Source organism: Balaenoptera borealis (assembly GCF_965194805.1).
Source record: "Balaenoptera borealis genome assembly, chromosome: 10".
Taxonomy (NCBI): Eukaryota; Metazoa; Chordata; class Mammalia; order Artiodactyla; family Balaenopteridae; genus Balaenoptera; species Balaenoptera borealis.
The window spans coordinates 73,929,608-73,953,653 of NC_138874.1; the positions used below are offsets into that span (position 1 = coordinate 73,929,608).

The following is a 24,046-nucleotide window of genomic DNA, read 5'->3' on the forward strand; positions in this document are numbered from 1 at the left end:
TTCTTCTATAAATGGAAAATAATATCACATAGAGTTGTGAAGATCACGTTATGTGAGAATGCTTTGTAAACTCTAATACTCTTATTTTAATATAAATGGAGATATTGGTGCTACTGAGATGAAAAGATGAGGTGAGGAAAATGAGAAAAGAGAGGAGAAAATGTCAATAGAAGTATACATATTTAGAGTGGTCCTGTAATACCAACAATTGTCTCAGGGAATTTCCCATTCCTTTCCAATTAAAAAAATATATTTTAATTTATTTTTAAAAATAAAAACAAACAAACAAACAAACAAACAGTTTTTTTTGGCTGTGCCTCGTGGCTTGGGGGAGTTCCCCGACCAGAGATTGAACCCGGGCCATAGCAGTGAAAGCGCCGAGTTCTAACCACTGGACCACCAGGGAACTCCCGTCCTTTCCAATTTTTTTTTTTTTTTTTTTAAATTTAGTTACTTTTAGCTGCATGGGGTCTTTGTTGCTGTGCGTGGTCTTTCTCTAGTTGCGGCGAGCGGGGGCTACTCTTTGTTGTGGCGCGCGGGCTTCTCATTGTGGTGGCTTCTCTTGTTGCAGAGCACGGGCTCTAGGCGTGCAGGCTTCAGTAGTTGTGGCTTTAGGGCTCTAGAGTGCAGGCTCAGTAGTTGTGGTGTACAGGCTTATTTGCTCCATGGCATGTGGAATCTTCCCAGCCCAGGGCTCGAACCCGTGTCCCCTGCATTGGCAGGCAGATTCTTAACCACTACACCACTAGGGAAGTCCCCTTTCCAGTTTTTTAGCTCTGGAAGGAGTTAGATAAAACTGTTGCACCATACAGATTGTTCAGCTTTGATTTTGCTAGAGAGTTCATGGAATCATCTTTCTGTTTTTATCATTTTGATTGTAAATGAAATAAATATAAGATAGGAAACTTTTTGACATCTTTTAGCCCACGGGATCATGAAAACAAATATTTTCTTAAATTTTAGTAGAAAACTGGTTTGTATTACTGAACTTTACATAGTATTAAATTAATGACATAATTTATTTCTTGACTTTTTTTTCCCTCTTTTTATTTGAGCATCTTTTCTTATGTGCTCAAGGTAGAGTTTTATACAGCTTTGTATAATTCTTATAATCCAAAGTTGTAAAATGTGGAAAGTACTGCCAGTTTGCTCAGCAAATTATTGTCACTTAAGAGAAGCATAAGGATGTGCTGACCAATAGGGTGTTTTTCCTTTTAAATTTTGTACGGCAGTTTTATTGAGATATAATTTATGTACCATAAAACTCACCCATTTAAAGTGTACAATTCAGTAGTTTTTTGTTATAGAGTTATACAGTCATCACCATTAGCAAACCTTAGAACATGACCAGTGGGTTTTGTTTTCTTTTTGTTTTTTAAGGTAAAACATTTGTTAGTAATTACATTTGAAGATTTGGAGCTATTTATACATATTAAATCTCATTTTACTTGTGTGTAAGTACATAGATACCTAGTACAAGTACTATCAAAAGCCTTTTATTGTTAGTTATTTGGAGGAATGGAAAAGTGTATCTTCAAGTAGGTTTGAGCAAATTGAGAGTTCTCAAATGTAATCTCCAGTCTCATTGATTGGTAGGTTTCTGGATCTAGCTACTAGTCAAGTTTCAGGAAGCATGGACTGAAATTAGCTGTTCCCTTTATCCCACATTTGGAGGCTCAAGGTCTCTTCTATTTTTTTTTTTTTTTTTTTGGTCTCTTCTATTTATAATTCCTTTTACTTTCAGCTTCTGTTACTGTTAGAAATAGCTGAAGATTGATGTGAAAAACAGAAATTTGGCTTCATAGATGGGCAGGGATTCACCACCAGGCCTTTTCTCCTTTTTGGGAGGTTCAGAAATGAAGATGGTAGCCAGTACCTAGATATGGTGGGGAAGAATGTGATGAAACTTGGAACCCATATTCTAATGATTTATACAATCAATAATATTCATTAAGGGGATCTGAATAAGTCTTCCTTCAACTCTCTAAATGTCTTCACCCTTGTCTTTCCTTTAAAAGAACTAGTTATCTCATCTTGACTGTTTAGTTTTTTGTAGGTCTTTCAATTTTTCCACAGTATTTCAAATGTTTTTATTTTTTTCTCCTTTGATACTGGGGAATTTTCTGCCTCTTTTTTTCTTAGAGTGTCAGGACTATATTCCGTCAGTAGAATTTTTTTTATGCTTAATGTATTAGAAAACAATGTAAGTATTTAATTTATATTAATATTTAAGATAATTATATTTAATTGTATATATTTAAATAGAAAATATATTTAAAATAGAAAAACTTTTTCATTTATAGTAACCTTGTGTAATCTTATACATACTATCATCAACAGCATGAAATATATAAATATTTTGAGCATGTTAACTATGCCATTGGTATAGCCACTGAGAAGTCTTACTTAATAGTCTGCTTATAACAGCATGAAGTGGTGTATTTTAGAATACCTGGTAGTTATTTTCATGATTTTTACCTCAAAAAATTAAGGAACTATGGAAATTCTATATATATTTTCCATAAATTAATATGTAAATAACAGATATATCCCTTATGGCCACAGCCCGTTAAACTAAACTATACTTCTAGTCAGTGTGACCGCTTGTAATGAGATCCATGTATTTATGAAAAATAGATGTCCTATTATTTATTATACAAATACCAAGACTAAGCTTAATAGAATATCTTTTAGCTCCAAGGTTCACATATGCCAGTCCTTAGACCTCTGACAGACTGGCTTCATCAGAATCTTGTCCTAAATAGAGCTTTTAAGAATTTAAAAAAGTAAATGTAGTTATTTTGCTATCTTTATGATTTATACACACATGCATATATATGTGTATATATGAAAAAATCAGCTCTCTTCAGTTTTTAATATTCAAAAATCTGTCTTTACTTACAAGTTACATCATATCAAATAGTCATAATTATTTTCCAAACATCATATTAATATAGTTTAATTTATTTCTTTGACCTTGGTTACAATGAACCTAAACTATTCCAGATAGAACATTATCTTATTCTTAGTTCATCAGATTTTGGCAGTGGAGTTTTAGAACATATTTTCTGCATACCTAAAGATTGAAAAATATTGTTCCACTATACCCAGAGGGGCTTAGCTGAAAAAGTGTCCTTTGTTATCCAGTCTGTAGCATTGCCTTATAAATGAGGCTCCCCTGTTGTAAAATGCCTTTGGTCATTTAAGTTATTAAGTCTTGAGATTGACCTACTTTGAGTTGAACTGTCTTCTACTGAAATAATTTGCTAATAGCATTTTTTCAGAGGGAATTAGTATTCAGATTAATTTCTAGTGATAATAACCTGTAAAAAAAAAATCAGCTTAGATCTCATTGCTCAGATCATGCCTCATTTTCCTATTTACCTATTTTATTCAAAAGCAGTTGTGGCAAGCTGCTAGATATATAACATCATATTCTGTTTTTAAAACTCTACATCTCTAAAGCAGGTTTTGTTTTTTTTTTTTAATAACTTAGAGAGAAAGAGAAATGAGAATTTCAAAATCTTTTCACTTAAAAAAAATCAAGGCCAGAGAACTGAAAGAATACACTAAACCAACTCTCAGTAGGCCTTAATTTAAGGATTATTAACTTAACACTAATAATCAATAATTTAGCAGTTATTTGGTAATTCCAATCATATAAAACATATCAAGAACCCGAAAGTAAGATAGTGACAAACATTTGCCTAGTCAAAATAAATGTCAAATAAAATCGATGATACTTAAGCCTGTTTACTGAAGGAATGGCTCAACTTATTACAGGATGAGGAAGGCCAAACCCAAAGTTCCCCTGGGCAGTAAGAATGAGAAGGGCAAACATTGATTCTTTCAGCAAACATTTATTGTATTCCCACTATAAAGAAAGTTTGCATTTGTATTTTTCTCCTTTGCAAGAGAAGGAAAAAATGGGGATTTTATATGCAGTTTGCAAAGTCTCTACTCTAGCTTCTGACGTTTCTATCTTATTACAACAAACAGGTTATTTTTTGTTTTTAATCACTACCAAATTGGCAAGTAGAAAATAATAACCCTACACTGAACTATAGATGCTGTGATAGCTAGGTTTACACACTATCTTTATACTCCCATACATAGTCTCACCTCAGTAAGGCTTTTAGGGTTTCTTGAGTTATGGAAATTAATGATGATAAATTTGTGAATGCTAATGATTTACTGTATTAGGATCTAATTAGTCTTTTCTGATACTTGAAATATAAGCCTAGTTACTGAAATTTTTATACAACTTTAGGGAGAGGATGGATTGGTTTCCTTCTGTTTTGCTCAAGGTAGCTGAAATTGGGAAGAGAGAATCTGAAGGGGCCTGTCCTGTGCTACCTCCTTTCTCTTCTCGTCCGCCCCTGTGGTTATCTTTTAAAGCACAGAAATGGGTTGGTTCCAGTTTCTTGATCAGGATATTCCTACTTGTCTCATTACCTTTCACTGTCGGCAGGTTCATGTGTGTGTCCAGACCTTTTACTTTCTCTTATCCTGTTGAAGATGTCCATTTGTTAGAAACTTTCTTAAAATGTGGCATGCTCCTTCTTGTTTCTGCCAGTGCTGGTCTCTTAGGCTGCAGTTCCTTTTTTGTCACTTGACTTCACCTAGTTCTACAAGGTTATAATCCTCCCTCTCGCCATTTTCCTTTCACTAAGAGATAAAATTTTAAAAAATAAATTTATTTACTTATATTTTATTTACTTTAAAGAAGTAAAACCTTGTTACTTTGATAAAAAGAAAATATAATCACTTCTGTCTGTGAGGAAAAGTTTTTACGAGAAGTGCTTCCTATTACATTCGTAACTGAAAATTACGATCTCATTCAGAACTTTATTTGGGAAGATTCATTCACCCAGGAAGTGGGGGAAGAATTTCTTTCCTTACTTCTTTCCCTCAGTGCACCTGGACTCTTATTCAAGCTAAAACTATAAGGTCAGCTACCGTGTGTGATAACTGGGATGTTTATTTTTTTACTTGAATCTCCATTTATAATAGTTTTCTGAGGAAAGATGTATACAGGATGCCAAAGTTATTTACAAATGAACTTTTGAGGATTTCTTGTGTTCTAAAAAGCAAGATATTTGTTTTTCCTTTGGGACTAGTAACACTAGAATGTATATTTGGCAGTGACCATCATTTGGATTGATTTACCTTTCTTAACCTATACCTGTTGTGTCCTCTGTGGGAAGGATTTATTCCTATTACTAATTTTAAATGAAGACTTAAAAATTATTAAAATACTGATATCTGCTGAGGCATATATGATATAAACTATATTCAAAAGGAGAATGTATTCTGGGACAACTTTTAAAATAATCTCATTGCCTTTTTAATGTCCTTGGAAGCCTTATATCTAATTCATACCTTTTGTTTATGGTTGAATATTATTTATTCCATCTCCTGCAAGAGTTTCCCTGTGACATTTATACCTGTTGTAAATTTGTTGGTCAGTCTTTTTTTTTTTTTTTTTTCTCTCTCTTCAGGTGGAGTAATAATAATTGTTGACTCTGGACTTGTTTTAACTTTTTTCTCAGTTTTAAGATTTCCTCATTTTTGTTTTTCCTTGAGTAGTAATATGTTTTCCTATTACTAATTAGGGTTTTTCTTTAATAACAGATTTATACCTAAAACTGGAAGATGTGACCCATAAATTTAATAAGCCCTGTATAATGGATGTAAAGATAGGGCGGAAAAGCTATGATCCTTTTGCTTCATCTGAGAAGATTCAGCAACAGGTCAGCAAGTACCCATTAATGGAAGAGATTGGGTTCTTGGTGCTTGGCATGAGGGTAAGAGTGATTTTTAGTGTAATACACACGTTTCTTGTTACATATTCTTCCCTTGAAAATTATGTTACATATATTTTGGAATTAGGTTATCCATAACTCCCCAGTGTGGGCAGAGATTTTTACCTCTTCTGTTCACTGGTATGTGGGCAGTGTCAGGAATTATTCTGATATACAGTACATGATTAATAAGTAAATGAATAGCTAAACCTCAAGGCTCTGACTCTGATAATTTTGTATTAAAGAAGTCTTAAGTTTAGGTGCAAAATAAATAACATGATAAGTGAATGTGATATTATTTATGATTTTCCCACGAGAAAAGTGCTAAGTTTATATATTCAGTAATTTTTCTGTATATTTAAAACAGAAGAGTGAAATTAAAAATTAGGATATTGTTTCAGACTGTGATTTAAAGCTATTGTTTTCTTTGCTCATGTTTCTCTGGATTGGCAATTTGAGTTGGGCTCAGGTGGTCAGTTCTTCTGATCTCATCCAGGTTCCCTCTTGTGGCTGCACTCATCTGATGGCTCAGCTGGGGCTTGGTGGTCTAAATGACCTCACTCTTATGTCTACAAATTGATACTAACTGTTGGCTGAGCCTTTTCCCATGAGGTTCCTCATCTTCCAGAAGGCTAAGTGGAGCTTCTTCATGTGCTACATTCCAGGAAGGCAAGAGTGAGAGCTACAAGAGCTGTTAAAATCTAGGTTTGGAAGTCACTTTCTGTCATTTCTATGGAGTTTTATAGGTCAAAGTACATCACAGGGCCAGTCCATATTGATAGGGAGAAGAAGACCCCACTTTTGATGGTGGGAATAGGGGAGTCAAAATACAAATGGCAGTGTGCACAAGGATGTTGAGGCCATCTTCGCAAACAATATGCCACAGTTAAGAATGTGGAATAAAATCCTCTAAATAAATGGTATGTCTAGATGTCTGGAGGTAAAGTTTGTATATATGATAAATTATTGCTTCTATAAAAACATAATGGGTCATTTTGAAATTCATCATGTAAGATGATATACAGTCTTCCTTTTGAGTTTTAAACAGGAGAGTTAATAGGAAGCATTATAAATGAATTGTTACTGTGATAGTTAAAACAGCACAGTTGAATTTGGTAGTCTGTAAATAAAACCAAAGAAATTATTGACACAGTTATTTCATTTTAGAAAACTCTAAATGTGGGTATATAGTAAAGGGGAAAAGGGTAGTGGAATAATGGTAAAACAAACAAGGAATAAACATCTCAAAGGAATCTGACTGGGCAGTTATTTATTTAAACCTTCACTGTTTTCAAATCTCTCACCCTCCTGCTTTCCTTCTCTTTTAGCAGATAACTTTGCCTTCTGCTTCAGAAAAAATAAGCCATCACACAGGATTTCCTTTAATTTCCTGCTAACAGATGTACATACCTAACCTGCAAGTGCTTTCATTTCCTCCTTATTGCTTCCTGTCACGTTGAAGAATTTTCCATCTTACTAAGGACAGCCCTTCCCTGTGTCCTCTGGATCTCATTGTCTCCCACCTCTTCAGGAGCCTAATACTGTTGATTCTCTCTTGTCCTTTTTATATCTTCAACTTCTGTCTCTCTTTACTCTTTTTTCCTTTTGTTTTAAATATGTTCAAATCACGCTCAAAAAAAAAATCAGAACCCATCTTTATCCTGTTCTGCTCTCCAGCAATGGGTTTAAATTGTTTCCACTTTGCACCCAAACTAGTTATATTTGTTTCTGTTGCCTTACTTCCCACTCAGTATTCTTCAGCCCATTCCAGTCTGACTTTGGCTACATCATGCCACTAGATTGGTGTCTCATGAAGGTCCCTAATGACGTCTCCATGTCACTAAATCCAAATGGCATTTTTCATTACTCATCTTACTTTACTTTGAAAAGCAGCCTTCAACACTGACTAGGTCCTCCTTGAAACATTCCTTTTTGTGTCCATAACACTACACTCTCTCTTGTTTTTTTCCTAAGACCACTTGGCAGTCTTCTTTGCCAGCTCATTTCTTTCTGTTTGTTCTTTAAATATTGAGGTATTCCGCTTAGTTCCATTTTACTGCCTCCCTCTCTTTTTTATTTCTTCCTAGGTAGCATCCTTTGTTCTCATTGGTTCAGTTTCACTTACACTGATAACTCCCAAACATATATTTTCAGCTTCTGGTTTTTCTTTGATCTCCTAATCTATATAGCTAACAGCCTATTAGACATTTTACTCGGATAACTTAAAGACATCTAGGACTAATATGTAAAAAACTGACATAGATCTGTCTTGCAAAATATCAACCACAATAGTAGCAGCAAACCTGTTATTCTCTGTCTCAGTAAATGGCATCACCATACATCCAGTTTTACGAGGGAGAAACCTCATAGTACCATCACCTCTCAGATCCATCCATCAATCCTGTTGATCTTAATTCCCGAGCACCTGAGTCCCATTGTCAAAATTATTCCTCTCTAGACTAGTGAACTCTCAATTTCAGTTTTGCTGAAATTTACTGAACTCTCAATTTACTGAACTCTCAATTTCAGTTTTGCTCTCTTCCAGTCTGTTCTCCAAACATTGCAAAATGTGTATCTAATTGTGACATTCCCCAGCTTAAAAACTCTTCAGTGGGTTTCCATTGCCTTTAAGATATGATTTTGCTCTCCTGTGTTATTTCCCCAGACAAATGAGGTTCCTCCGTTTATATTTTTTAATAACATTTTTATTGAGATATAATTTATATACCATTCAATTCACTCATTTAAGGTATACAGTTGATTGGTTTTAGTATATTCATAGAGTTGGGCAGCCATCATCATATTCAATTGTAGAACGTTTTCATCACCCCAAAAGAAATGCCGTACCTATTAGCAATCACTCCTCATTTCCTTCCAACTTCCAACCCCCTAGCCATAGACAATTCTAATCTACTTTCTGACTCTATAGCTTTGCCTCTTCTGGACGTTTCATATAAACGGAATCATGTAATACAATAGGTGGTCTTTTGTGACTGGCTTCTTTCAATAATGTTTTCAGAGTTTGTCTATGTTAGCATAAATCAGTATTTTATTCCTTTTTATTGTTGTACGGATATACCACATTTTGTTTATCCATTTGTTCGCTGGTCAACTTTGTGTTGTTTCCACTTTTGGGCTATTATTAATAATGCTATCGTGAACATTCATGTACAAGTCGTTATGTTTTTATTTGGGGGGGGGTAGTTCCTGAATTTGAAATTGGTGGGTGCTATGATTAAGTTTAACTTTTTCAGAAACTGCCAAAGTGTTTTTCCAAAGTTCCTGCACCATTTTACATTTCTACCAGTGATATATAGGAGTTCCAGTTTCTCCACATCCTCACCCAAAACCCAAACCTTGTTATTGTCTCTCTCTCTTTTTCTTTTTTTAACTATAAGCCATCCTAGTGGATGTGAAGTGGTATCTCATTGTGGTTTTTATTTGCATTTCCCTAATGGCTCATGGTATTGAGCCTCTTTTCATGTGCTGTTGACCATGTGTATATCTTCTTTGGAGAAATGTCTATTCCAATCCTTTGCCCATTTTTAATTTGGGTTGTTTTTTCTGTGGATTGTTTTTCCACTTTCTTTATAATGGCTTTGGAGTACAAAAGTTTTAAATTTTGAAGTCTAATTTTTTTTTTGTCTTTTGTTACTTGTGCTCTTGGTGTCATAGTTAAGAAACCATTGCCTAAACTAAAGTCATGAAGATTTACTCCTATTTTTCTTCTATAGTTTTAACTCTTACATTGAGATATGTGTACATTTTAAGTTAGTTTTTTGGGTGTGCTTTGAGGAAGAGGTCAAACTTCTTCTTTTGCATATGGATATTCAGTTGTCCTAGCACCATTTATTGAAAAGACCATTCTTTCCCCCACTGGATGCTCTTGACACCCTTGCTGAAAATAAACTGACCATAAATGTAAGAGTTTATTTCTGGACTCTCAGTTCTCTTCTGTTGATCCATATTGTCTATCTTTATGCCAGAACCACACTGTCTTTTTTTTTTTTCCCCCAGCTTTATTGAGGTATAATTGACGTAAAGATATTTAAAGTATACATTGTGGTGATTTGATATGCATACACATTGTGAAAGGATTCACTCATCTAGTTAATTAACATATCCATCACCTCACATATTTATCTTTTCTTTGTGTATGTGAGAACATTTAAGTTCTAAGTTCTACCCTCTTAGCAAATTTCAGTTATGCAATACAGTGTTATCAATTTAGTCACCATGTTTTACATTAGATCCTCAGACTTTATTCATCTTATAACTGAATGATGAATACCAACCTCTTCCTATTTCCCCCACCTCCTCCCAGCCCTTGGTAACCACCTTCTACTCTCTCTTTCTATAAGTTTGGTTTGTTTTTTTGGATTCCATGTATAAGTGATACTGTGCAGTATTTGTCTTTCTCTATCTGGCTTATTTCACTTAGCATAATGCCCTTAAGGTCCATCTATGTTGTTGCAAATGGCAGGATTGCCTTCTTTTTCATGACTGAATAATATTCCGTTGTTTATTTACAGGCGTACTTGGAGGTATTGTGGGTTCAGCTCCAGACCACTGCAATAAAGCAGATATCACAATAAAACAAGTCACAAGAATTTTTTGGTTTCCCAATGCATATAAAAGTTATGTTTACACTATACTGTAATCTGTTAAGTATGCAATAGCATTATGTCTAAACAAACAATGGGCATACCTTAATTTAAAAATACTTTATTGCTAAAAAAGTGCCAAAACAATTATAATAGTAACATCAAAATTCACTGATCACATAACATAACAATATAATAATAATGAAAAAGTTTGAAATATTGCGAGAATTACCAAATGTGACACAGAGACATGAACTGAGCAAATGCTGTTGGAAAAATGGTGCTGATAGACTTGTTTAATGGAGGCTTGCCATAAACCTTCAATTTGTGAAGAACACAGTATCTGTGAAGTGCAGTAAAACAAGGTATGTGTGTACACACCACATCTTTATCCATTCATTCATTGATGTACACTTAGGTTGTTTCCACATCTTGGCTATTGTGAATAATGCTGCAATGAACAGGGAGTGCATATAGCACCACGATATCCTATTTTCTTTTTCTTGGGTGTATACCCAGAAGTAGAATTGCTGGATCATAATGGTAGTTCTAGTTTTAAGTTTTTGAGGAGCTTTCATACTGTTTTCCATAGTGGCTGCACCAGTTTACATTCCTGCCAGTAGTACTCAAGTGTTGCCTTTTCTCTATATTCTCACCAACACTTGTTATTTGTTGTCTTTTTGATGATAACCATTCTAACAGGTGTGAAGTATATCTTGTGATTTTTTTTTTTTGCACTTTTTTTTTTTTTTTTTTTTTTTTATTTTTGGCTGTGTTGGGTCTTCGTTTCTGTGCGAGGGCTTTCACTAGTTGCGGCGAGCAGGGGCCACTCTTCATCGCGGTGCGCGGGCCTCTCACTATCGTGGCCTCTCTTGTTGCGGAGCACAGGCTCCAGATGCGCAGGCCCAGCAGTTGTGGCTCACGGGCCTAGCCGCTCCGCGGCATGTGGGATCCTCCCAGACCAGGGCCCGAACCCGTGTCTCCTGCACTGGCAGGCAGACTCAACCACTGCGCCACCAGGGAAGCCCCTATCTTGTGATTTTGATTTGCATTTCCCTGATGATTAGTGATGTTGAGCACCTTTTGATGTTCCTGTTGGCCATTTGGATGTTGTCTTTGGCAAAATATCTATTCAGTTCCTCTGTCCATTTTTGAATCAAAAAATTTTCCCATCAAATTGTCTGACTTCTTTATATATTTGGAATATTAACGCCTTATCAGATATATGATTTGCAGATATTTTCTCAGAAGCACACTGTCTTTTTTTTTTTTTTTGGCTGTGCTGTGCAGCTTGCCGGATCTTAGTTCCCTGACCAGGTGTTGAATCCAGGCCCACGGCAGTGAAAGCACTTAGTCCTAACCACTGGACCACCAGGGAACTCCCAAGAACTACACTGTCTTGATTAGTGTAGCTTTGGAATAAGTTTTGAAACCAGGAATTGTTAGACTTTCAACTTTGTTCTTCTTTTCCAAGATTGTTTTGGCTGTTCTGGGTCCCTTCAACTTCCACGCGAATTTTAGAATCAACTTGTCATTTCTGCAAAGAGGTGTTGGCTGGGATTTTGGTGTAAGGAATAGTTTTGGATCTGTAGATCAATTTGGGTTCCCCTATTTTTGTTTTCATGGCTTCCTTTATATAGTAGTTAGCAGTTTATAATTACATATTGTTTACTTATCTGAGAAAGGATATGATTGAAGTGTGAAATAATAAATGAGAATGAGAATGTGAATATAAATTTAATTGTTATTCTAGAATGTTAAAATTGGGAGACATACCTTGAATTTAGTTGGAGTTATGTTAGGATTTTTTTCAAATAGTTATTTCTTTAGTAGGTGGTAAATTCATTAAACTTTTTAATCACAGTGGGTTTATAGACTAATAATAAAGATAGACTTGAATAATTTTAGAATGAATGTTCCAAATTTTAAAAATTCTCCTCCAAGACAGTCCTGCCTTTAAATTAAAAAAAAAAACCAAACCAAAAACAACCCTTAATATAACTGAATAGACTGAAATTTACCAAATATATCAGTTTTAACATACTTTTCTGTTATGTTTAACCAGTAGTAGGAAGAGGTTTGGTGGGTAGAAGAACATGCCAATTTAGGAATTCCTTATTTTTAAATGACTGTCAGCAATTATACTGTTATTTCCTTGATCCCAAGATGGTGTAGATGATAAGACTCACTTTGATTTAATAACAAGATTTATTAAGATATGTGTAACAAAAGAGATAGAAACTGAATAGGAACTATATGAACGAGGGAGTCACAAAAGGAGGAGTATAGAGTGCCTTTGGAAAAGGTGGTATTTTGAACTGGCAACGGGGAAAATAATAGGTAGAAAACCAAGAAGCAGAGCATATTGTGAAATAGGAGTTTATGTAAGGTGACTGGAGCATACTATATGTAGGAAGGTGGGGTGTATTTTAGCTTAAAGTATCAAACTTGAGAGAAGTTAATATATCAGCAGCTTGCTTTGGGACTTACTGGCTTTTTGACATAGCATCCTTTTGGGTTAACTATTTGAATGGTTGTTTAATTTTCCAGTTTTGTATTGACTCGGAAAACACATGCTGTATAACTGTAGGGGTTTATTATATTTATTAACCACAAGTAATTGAAATACAATTTGTAGAAATTTACCTGAAATTTCTTTAGAACTTGTGATTCAAGATTTTAGATGATTTAATTTTGGATGTTCCAGTATATTTTTGGCAATAACTTAAATTTTTGGCAAAGAAATAAATATTTGCACTTAAGAGAGAAGTCACGTTTCTTAATCACTGATTCCTAATTACTGGGGGAAAAGATTCTTTTGATCTTTATTTATCACATTGTCTAAAAATCAGACTCTTTTTTTGTATACCTTTTTTTCCTCTATAATAGTGGATAACAGTAACCCTTCAAATTTCTTTTTTCCATTAATAGGATTTGATTTAATAGGAAATGTGTTTTGCTAAAGATATTTGAATTGGTTTGCTCCTGACATGAGTTCCTGTAAAATAAGCAACTCATATGATCCAGGAAGTGCTGGAGCTTTTTTTTTGCTTGTTATTCTGTCCTACTCATGTCTTCCAGCTTACCATTCCGTTAAAAATATTTTCAAGGTGGTACTGTAACTTTTGATTTATAGATATCTTTGTGACTGACCAAGACTGGACAGTGGGTAGAGACTGAAGAAATTCTCAGACCTCTTGATATTCTAGCTTTAACTAGTAAAGTAGAAGTAAATAAAGATGCCTGAAATTAATACAGCATTGTAAATCAACTATACTCCAATAAAAAAATAAATGAATGAATAAAAATAAGTAAATAGAGGAAGAGAGAATATCAATAAAGGAGTCCCACTGAAACTAATTAGCTTTAGTCTATTTGTGAAATTTATATTTTTCATATGTGAAATCTAACTTAGCTCAGAAAATACATCCCTGAATAGTATTTGAAAATTCTTCTCATTTGTTTTTTGTGTTTATTTAATATATTTCCTCTGATTATTAATTTCTCAATTTCATCCTTTTTTATTGCAACATAAATGATATATAACATTGTGTATGTTTGAGTTGTACAACATATTGATTTGTTACATTTGTATATTGCCATATGATTGCCACATAGCATTAGTTAATACCTCTGCCACTTTGAAAATCCTCTTTTACACATATTTCTGTGCATAGAGAACTTGAGTATATTTTTTTAAACACATTTTGGTTATGATTAACTGTTCTTATAAAAATATTTTTTCCTGTAGTCAGATGTAATTTTGGTATTTATGAAATGCTTTCTTCTATTCATAGTAACACTTTGTTCAAGATAAATTATCTTTCTTTAATAGGCTGTAAGAACACGGTTCTAATTTAACTCTTTGAATAAAGTGAAGCATTTGAGATAGATGGTAATTAGCCATATCAGACTGAAAGTTATAAAATATCAGTTTCTAAAGCAATGTATTCTTTTTTTTCTTTTTTAAAATATTTATTTATTTATTTGGCTTTGCCGGGTCTTAGTTGCGGCACACACGGGATCTTTAGTTGTGGCATGTGGGATCTAATTCCCTGACCAGGGATCAAATTCGGGTCCCCTGCATGGGAGTGTGTGGACCACCAGGGAAGTCCCTAAAGCAATGTATTCTTAATGCTTCTTAAAAATATTTAATTAAAATTTGATGAGATACATTGTTATACGGCTCAAACTCCAAAAAGTATAGAAATATATACAGTGAGAAGTCACTCTCCACACAGGATACTATATTATAGTGATTTTTTTCTCCAGTGTATCCTTCCAGAAGTATTTTAAACATATACAAGTAAATGCTGCATATATGTATTCCTTTATTGCAAAACCTACCTACTTTGAACACTGTTCTGTATCTTGCTTTTTTTTTTTGTTTAACGTATCATGAAGATTTTTCCATAGTGGCACAGTATTATAGTTTAACCAGCTTACTTTGATGGATCCTTTGACTTGTTTCCAGTCTTTTGCTCTTACAAGTAATGTTACAAATGACTAACCGGAGACCTACCTCATTCCACCAGTGTGCTAGGGTATTTATGGGATAAGCTTCCAGAGGGGAATTGCTGAGCTTGTATGCGTTTATAATTGTGGTAGATATTGGCAGTCTGCCTGATATCTAGAGCAGTGGTTTTGAACCAGGGGCCGTTTTATTCCCCAGGGAGTCATTTGGCAGTGTCTGGAGGCATTTTTGGTTGCCACAATTTTGGGGTAGGCTGTGTTCCTGGTATGTTTGAGAGCTGTTTGATTTCAGTGAACTCTTCAGATATGTTGTTCATTTTCCCATAAGAGTAAACATGCCCTTTGTTCATCATATAAATTTCAAATACCTTTTCTCTGTTTGTCTTTTGATTTCTGAATGGCAAAAACACTATGAACATTTTAAAAAACATATTGTATGTGGTAGAAATTTTTGAGTTTTAGTTGGAAATGCCTTCCCTAGTTATCAGTTATTGAAGGATTCTTCTATCTTCGGGTGGGGAGGCATTTTATTTTGCTCATTTTGATCTTTGATGTATTTGGAATTTATCCTGGTATAAGTTATAAATACAACTTATTTTTTCCAGATCACTAGTTAATCATACTAACACCATTTAATAATAATCCATCTTTTTCTGCTGGTTTAAAATACCATTATCACATACAAGCTTCTCATGTTTTTTGATTTTGAAGTATGTTTTAATGGAATTACTATCCCAAAGAGATATCTGCACTCTGTTCATTGCAGCAATATTCACGATAGCCAACATATGGGAACAACCTAAGTGTTTGTCTACAGATAAATGGATAAAGAAGATGTGCCTCTTTAAACAATGGAATATCATTCAGCCATGAGAAAGAAGGAAATATGGATGAAACTAGAGGGCATTTTGCTAAATGCAATAAGCCAGCCAAAGAAAGACAGATACTGTGTGGTAGCACTTATATGTTGAGTCAAAAAAAGAAACCCAAAAGACAAAGCTGATCTCATAGAAACAGAGAATAGAATGGGGGTTTCCAGGGATTTAGGGAAGGGGGAAATGGGGAGATGTAGGTCAGAGGGTACAAACTTTCAGTTATAAGATGAATAAGTTCTGAGGAGCTAATGTATAGCATGGTGACTATAGTTAATAATACGATATTGTATACTTGAAATTGGCTGAGAGTAGATTTTAAGCATTCTCACTGCATACATACACTAAAAATGAGTTAACTGTATGAGGTGATGCATGTGTTTGTTTTCTTGATCTTAGTAATCATTCCACAATGTATATATATACCAAATAATCACATTGTATACTTTAAATATATACAATTATACTTGTCATTTATTCCTCAATAAAGTTGGAAAAAGTATAAATAAAATATGTTTTAATATCTAGTAGGATGGCAAGGTTAGTCCCTCCTTACTGATCTTATTTGGATTTTCCTTAGCAATTCTTGATTTTCTATATGAACTTTAAAATTAGCTTATATGATTAAAATAATTGTTGGTGTTTTATTATAATCTGATTTTACTCCTAGATTAATTGTATCTTTTATGATGTTGAATCTTCCTTTCTGAGAACATGGGTATGTGTTTATGTGTATATCTTAGGAGTGTTTTAAAGACGTCGTTCTGTAGATCTTAGGCTTTTTTAGTTTATTCCTATGTTTTATTTCTTTTTTATTTGATTTGTAAGTAGGGTCTTCCATTACATTTTCTAGCCAGTTGTTTGTATATATGAAAGCTTATTTTCTGTTTACTAATTTGTACTGTCACCATTTCAAGTTTTTATTGTTTTTGTTAGTTTTTAAATTGATTTTCCAATATACAACCATTATCTACAAAGAGTAGTATTTTTGTTGCCGCCTTTTCAAATTATTATGCCTCTTATTTCTTTCTCTTATCTATTTGCATTTGCTAGAAACTCCAGAACAATATTAGGTAATAATGATGATAAAACACATTGTGGTTGAGTACTTTTTGTGGAAGTTTCTTGTATTTTAGGACAGATGCTTCCTTATTTCTACTTTAAACTTGAGGCTAACTTTTGGTGGATTGAGATGGATAATTCTTTTCATATTGGAAGTACTCATCTGTCTTTTTAAAGAGTTTTCATTGATAGTAGATGTAAATTTGCTAAATGCCTTTTCAGCATGATAAGACAATATGATTTTTTTTTTTCATCTTTACTCCATTAGAATGAATTATATGAGTAGATCTTCCCATCTTTAACCATCCTTGCATTGCTGGGATTCCCTCCACTGCTCCTCACTCCCAGCCCTGGGTCAAGGAGTATTAGTGTTTAATATTCAGTGCTTTTTTCTGACAGGTTTATCATGTTCATTCTGATAGCTATGAGACACAAAACCAGCACTATGGGAGAAGCTTAACAAAAGAAACTCTAAAGGATGGTAAGGATTGAAAAACCATACTTCAATGCTTTTATTACTACACAGTTATCAAAATAATTCTAAAGTGATTTCAGTTTTAATTCTCCTTTGGTATAATGATTCAGTTCACAATAAAGTCTTAACATATATGCTTCTAAAATATTTATGGCCAAGATATTATAAAAGCAGTGATAGCACAGATTTCCAGAAATAATATTCTTTTAAAGTTTATTATTAGCTCTATCCAAGATGGGGCAGAACTTAAGAGTGATGTAAATACTTTGAAGAATTTTTATTTTATGTATACAGAATAATCATCTATAGTGTGCCCTTAACAATTAGTATTTGCCTTGGTATACTTAACCAATAGCAAGCTAATATTCAGATTGGCTGTTGTTTTTGGCCATGCTGTGCAGCTTGCGGGATCTTAGTTCCCTGACCAGGAATCAAACCCATGTCTCCTGCAGTGGAAGCATGGAGCCCTAACCACTGGATTGCCAGGGAAATCCCCAGATTGGCTCTTTATTAAAATATTTCTCAGGCTAATATGACTATTTTTAGCAGTTTCTGTTCCGAAGTAGGGGAACAGCAAAATTTAATTACATATATCCATAAATTCCCAAATATGATAAAATATGCATAAATAATTTTATAAGAGGCCTAATCTGATAGGTTAAAACATGTAAAAGTCTCAATTTTGAATAACATACTCAACTTGGAGTAGTACTAGTCCCCATAGTGAGCTCAACTTTTGTGAAAAGACTGATTTAATAAATATTTTCGAGAACATAAATTAAGTACAGTTATGGTTTGGTATTTTGGTAATGGGCTGTTGACATCATTAAAAATGGTTATGATTTGACTCTAGGTTCTAGATTAGTTCGTGAATGTGATTCTAACAAATATGTAATCTTACTGTAAAATTCCTCATAATAGCAAATGAAGCAAATCTTGGAATCCTGTTCCTTAAGAGAATGTATAGAGAGAGCACTAAACTAGCAGTCTACCTGTAGTAAATTTTTTGTCTAAATAAGGTACTTCACGTTACATAAGTGTCATTTATATGTTTTCTAGCGAGAATATCTTCACCAGAAATTAAGTTGAGCTCCAAGATTCTGTGTTTGACTAGAATTCTTATCTGTTCACTTAATTGCAGGGGCTGATGGGAGAAAATTAAAGAATTGTATCTAAGATGAGATTACTTCCCAAGTGATAGTTATTTCATAATTTCATTATAATCCTAGTATTTTCCTTTTTATAGGAGTCTCCCGTTTTTTTCATAATGGATTCTGCTTAAGAAAAGATGCTATTGCTGCCAGTATTCAGAAGATTGAGAATATTCTGCAGTGGTTTGAAAGCCAGAAGCAGCTTAACTTTTATGCAAGTTCATTACTGTTTGTTTATGAAGGTTCATCTCAGCCAACTACTGCAAAATTGAATGACAGAACTTTAGCAGAAAAGTTTTTGTCCAAAGGACAGCTCTCAGACACAGATGTACTAGAGTACAATAATAACTTTCATGTGTTAAGTTCCACAGCAAATGGAAAAATAGAGGCTTCAGTGGGCAAAAGCTTGTCCAAAATGTATGCTCGTCACAGAAAAATGTATTCAAAAAAGCATCACAGTCAGACTTCGTTGAAAGTTGAAAATATAGAGCAAGACAATGGGTGGAAAAGCATGTCACAGGAACATTTAAACGGAAACGTACTTTCCCAACTGGAAAAAGTCTTCTACCATCTTCCCACTGGTTGTCAAGAGATTGCGGAAGTAGAAGTGCGAATGATAGACTTTGCTCATGTGTTCCCTAGCAACACAGTAGATGAGGGATATGTTTATGGGCTGAAGCATTTAATTACTGTACTGCAGAGTATTTTAGACAATTGAATCCTTTGCTGCAATCTTTTAAAGGGGTGGGGCAATCATAATGAAGAGTGGCAGTTAATAACTCTGCACTTGTAATGCTGTGTAAAAAATTTGTATTGTGAGTCTACATTTTATTTGTCTTTATACTTTTGGTAGAAGGGTTAACTTTTTTATAATCTTACTCAGGAAAACTAATTATTTGTTCTTTAGAAAACTATAAAGAATAAAGAAACTTAGGAATGTTAAGCAGGGAATGTGGTGGTACGTGGCTTAAACATCTATTTGGCTTAAGCAAAATGCAAACCATTATTCAGTCATTACGAGTTTAGTTAGCTTTCTGTAGCCAATTTATTGTGAAATCTCTGTCCACCCACCCTTGACAATGAGCCATATCTAAACTCATTACATTATTAGAACACTTTCAAAAATTTAGAAAGCACAGGTTGATATCCTTAGTATTGCTATGTATGAAGTTATTAAAACTGGAGAAAATTCTACAGAAATAAGTACTGTTTAGGTTTTATATTAAAAGTTCAGACCAGCATATCAAAAGGTGCTTCTTAGAAGTAAAATGATTTAGAATTATTGTATTCCAAAAGCAGATTTTCCCTTTAATTTCCATTTATATGCGTATTTCAAAATACTTCTTGAAAAAGATCATTGAAATGGACAACAACAACAACAAAAGTCTGACATTAAGGGCACTAATAATTAGTCTCGCCAAGTTTAGGGAAGAGAGAAGTTATTTGCAAGGAACAAAATTTTTTCTTTTAAAATCTTTATGGGAAAATTGGAATTTTACTACATTGTGACAAGTATTATAAACCATATAATACCTTTTACTGCAGCTTCAAAAAGGTGGATGATTGAAGCTCTTTTTATTTCTCCTTTAAATAACTTTTGAGAGTTTTTTTCTTTTACAATTCTTGTAATTACATGTCCCCATTTAGTTAAGCAGTGGTATGAATATATGTTGCTAAAAAGTGTTTCTCAGAATTCTAATAGGCAGTGAAAGACAACATCCAGTATGGTGAGTGTTAGCAAAAATACTGTGTGTAAATTAGTACGTCGTACAGAGTTTGGTACATGTCTAAATTCATGCTCCTGTTTCATTCTTAAAACAGTTGTATATCATATTCAAGAGAGAAATTATAATTTAACTTCATGGGGGGGCAGTACTATTTTTCTTGGAAAAATTAGATTTGTAAGTATTATCTCTGTTTCACATCTACCCCTTTTAAAAAATAACTAGTTATTTGTTATTGGAAACATTTAGAACTTTGAAATTAAATTTGCAAGTATGTTAAATGTTTATGTTTTCATTACTTGCACTTTGATTCACTAATAAAACATCTAAGTAGTCAGCAGTCTTGCCATATTCCTGGAAATTGTTTTAGACTTGTGAACTGTTAGACTGTTTTCTCCCCAAAATTACAAATTAAACTTTTAAATTCAAGGGCCTTTTTTTAGTGTGAAGGAAAGTATCACAATTTTATGTTTATCTCACCTTCCCAGCCCTCTCTGAGTGTACTTTTGCAAGTATCTGAGCACAAAGAAAAGTAACAAATGCCCTATGGATTCTGTGCTTAGTAAATATATTAGGCCTGAATACCTTTAAAATTCATATGCATTTGTTATAGCAAAATTTGATTATTTAACATTTTTTATTTAGAGTCAGTGTAGGTATTTTCCATAAGGACTTCATATTTTTCTCTGCTGCCTAAATGGGTATTGCCATAGCTTTTTTTTGTGGGGATGAAGTTCAAGTCATAGTTAATAGAAATTTTTTAGTTTTACTTTTTTTGTCCCACAGCGTAGACTTTTGTTGTTGTTGTTATTTGGATAATGGTTCAATAAATCTTAAGCTCATATAATTTAAACACTATTTTGAATCTTAACAAAATGAGACTTTTTTTTTGTATGGGGTGGTATCAACCTATATGTACAATGAAGTTAATAAATTTAAGTATTATCAGATTTTTTGCGCATTTTAGCTCAATAAAGTGTGAATCAGTTCCATATTTTCTTTATCCATATTTGGAAATTTAGTTTTGTATAATCAGTGTCTTACCTTTTTGATACAATAGATAATGCTTTGTTTTAATAAAACAAGAAACACTTTTATCTTTTGTTCTTCAGGGAAGGGATTCACATTTAATTCTGTTTGTTTACATTTTTTTTATCACTGTTATCCAATGCCCATTTTATGTTACTTTATAAGTAAGCTTACATGTAACAGAACAAGCATCTATTTGTGTTATCTACATGTGACTATTTTACTGTCTAGTCCAGTCATTTAACATGCTGAAATTTACCACTGTGGGGATGAGTGATCACTTTTCACCAAGCATATTTAAACATTTTAAATGTTCAAGAAATAATAATAAGGATATAGTTTGGGTTAATAGGATTACCGTAGTTTTTTCCCCCTAGGAAATATAAATGATTTTAGTGTATTTCTTATGGAATGCACTCATGAAAAGGACTTTAAGAAATTGTGGATAATGAATAATACATTTCTCTAATAAAAATTTAAATTGTATAATAGTTTTATAATAAAGTATTTACATTAATTGATATTTTAATATGGATGAAGTTACATAGATTCAAATAAATTAACATTGATACATGCTAAATATTTTATCTGAATAGTTTTTCAAGAAACAGTTGTGAAAATGTGTGTATTAAATGACTGTAACATGGAGCATGTCGTATTTTCAACTCAGTATTCGTTATTTGTTTTATGTGTCTGGAAATTGTACTTACTATGCCTCTTTACACTACAATTTGCTGTTGTGGGGCTTCAGATTGTGTTCAACTGAATAAGATCTTTTTTTATGATTTTAGTTGAGTATAATTTACTATTTTATGATTTCCAAGATGATGTTCTTCATATCTCTATACCGTGTACACATCAAATTTATAATTAACTTGAGAAGATAGAATTAATTTTCAGAGATATCTCAGTTGCGATTTTCTTGTTTCATGCAACTGGAAACATATTTGTTTCTAGGACTTGGAATATTAAAGATGATGTAGGATGAAAGAAAATGGTAGAACAATGAAAGAATTTTATTTGTGAAATTACAGAAATTTTGTCCACTATTTTAAAGCATTGTCATCATTTTAGTACCATTTGCTCTTAGTAGTTTGGCATTTGATACTTTAAAACTTGATTTGCTTTAAAAATTGTTTACAATGCTTTGTAATAATCTTCCTTATCCAGTGCCTTTAACCTTGATTTGATATATGTGTAGCCTTGGTTATCCTTCCATTACATCCTGTAATGTCTTCATAGCCTAGACTTCAATTAAAAAAAGTCAATTTGGTCATGTAAAGAGGATGCAATTGTCTATTAATGCTTTAGGAAAACAAGTAATGTTGTGTATGGAGGCCAGGCATCTTAGTTCATTCAGAAATATAAATGTGACAAACATTTTTAACCCCTGAATATATAGTTGTGATCCAATCAGACAAAGCCCTAACCATTTCCAGCATTCTCTCTAGATGGGGGTGGGTTGGGGGCTAAATTAAAATAGAGTTATGGAGAAATGCTTATTTAAAGATAATAAAGTTAACTAGCATTCAACTTTGTGTAAAGATAAGGTAATAATTGAGTTGAGGTGAAGCAACTAACAATATGTTAAAGAGGTTAAAAATAATACTTTGCAGCATTGTAACCTCTATTTGACATTTGAGTTCAGGTAATAATTATAGATAGCATTAGAAGGCCTTAATTTTTCACTTTTACTGGTAAAGGTACGTTTACTTAGACCGTTCATGTAGAATAGTGTTTTAACATAACATTACTGTGAAAAACATTCCATTACACATTCACAAGCAAATTACTGCACATTTTAAAAATTGTACTTTACAATTTACTGCAAATATTTTAGGGCTCAATCTTCAAATCATTTGTATTTTAAATTTGGCAATGAATATGAAATTACTTTTTTGACTTACAGAATGATTGTATTGTTACTTAAAATGCTCGTTAATATTTTAAGAAGGTTGGAGTCTCCATGTTTCTGGAGTTAATATTTAAATTCTTATTACTTATTTTGATAGTGTTTAGTAAGAGGAAATAGTACTCATGCAATTAAACAAATTAGAATATACTGTAAAGAATATTTTTAATTGTTAAATTTGTCATCACTGAGGTTAAATTTTGGCCTGGTATTCACTTACAATATATATTAACATGTTTAATTATGAAGTGAAATAGTCTTAAGTATGATGTATGATGCACCTGCATATAAATGGATATGGTGTGCACAAAGACACTTTACTGTGGGAATTGAACTGGAAGATACATGAAAGCATGTGAAATTGCACCTAAAATTGTGTTATTAGTGACTATGCTAAATTTATTGTACTTGATGAATGAATGTATTTAGTCAAAGTTACTTTGGTTTAAATGTCTAAACAATGTCTTTTTTAAAAATGTGTTTGTAATTTGTACTATTGATGGGGGTGGTTCTTGGACTGCAGGGGCTGTCGTCAATGTGTGATTTGTGTTTTTATTTTATAGAATCATCTAATGTGATACACCAATTTTTATATAAGTGATATTTAGATAATTCTAATTACTGTATATTTGACAGCCTATTAAAATGTTTTGCATTGGAGGTTTTTTCATTAATTGTAATATGCTAACAAACTCACAGTAGTTTGAAAATAACTTGTTCATTCAACAAATATTTGAGTACATGTTATATACCAAAAACTATAGGGATCATTAGAGATTCAAAGATGATTAAGACAGGATGTTATTGGAAAGAAGCATATGCATTGGAAATGAAGAAATATATAAACTATTTTGTATGAATATTTATTTTTTCTATCATAGTCTAAAATCTTTGGAATCAATCTATTAGGAGAAGTAGACTATAGGAGAAACAAGTTGAC

The 24,046-nt window shown here is 33.0% G+C and overlaps 1 protein-coding gene across 8 annotated transcripts in view; it reads left to right on the forward strand.

Annotated features, from left to right (window-relative positions):
- Positions 1-23,766, forward strand: part of IPMK (inositol polyphosphate multikinase) — a 41,316-nt gene extending 17,550 nt beyond the window's left edge. For 7 of the 8 annotated variants that reach the window (XM_082339562.1, XM_082339564.1, XM_082339559.1 and 4 more), the window contains 3 exons: positions 5,635-5,807; positions 17,215-17,296; positions 18,537-23,766. In XM_082339562.1, coding sequence (XP_082195688.1) covers positions 5,635-5,807; positions 17,215-17,296; positions 18,537-19,159 — 878 coding nt within the window. In that variant the 3' untranslated portion in view covers positions 19,160-23,766. The remainder of the gene's footprint in view (positions 1-5,634; positions 5,808-17,214; positions 17,297-18,536) is intronic. The other variant, XM_082339561.1, reaches the window with a different exon arrangement.
- Positions 23,767-24,046: the final 280 nt, after the last annotated feature.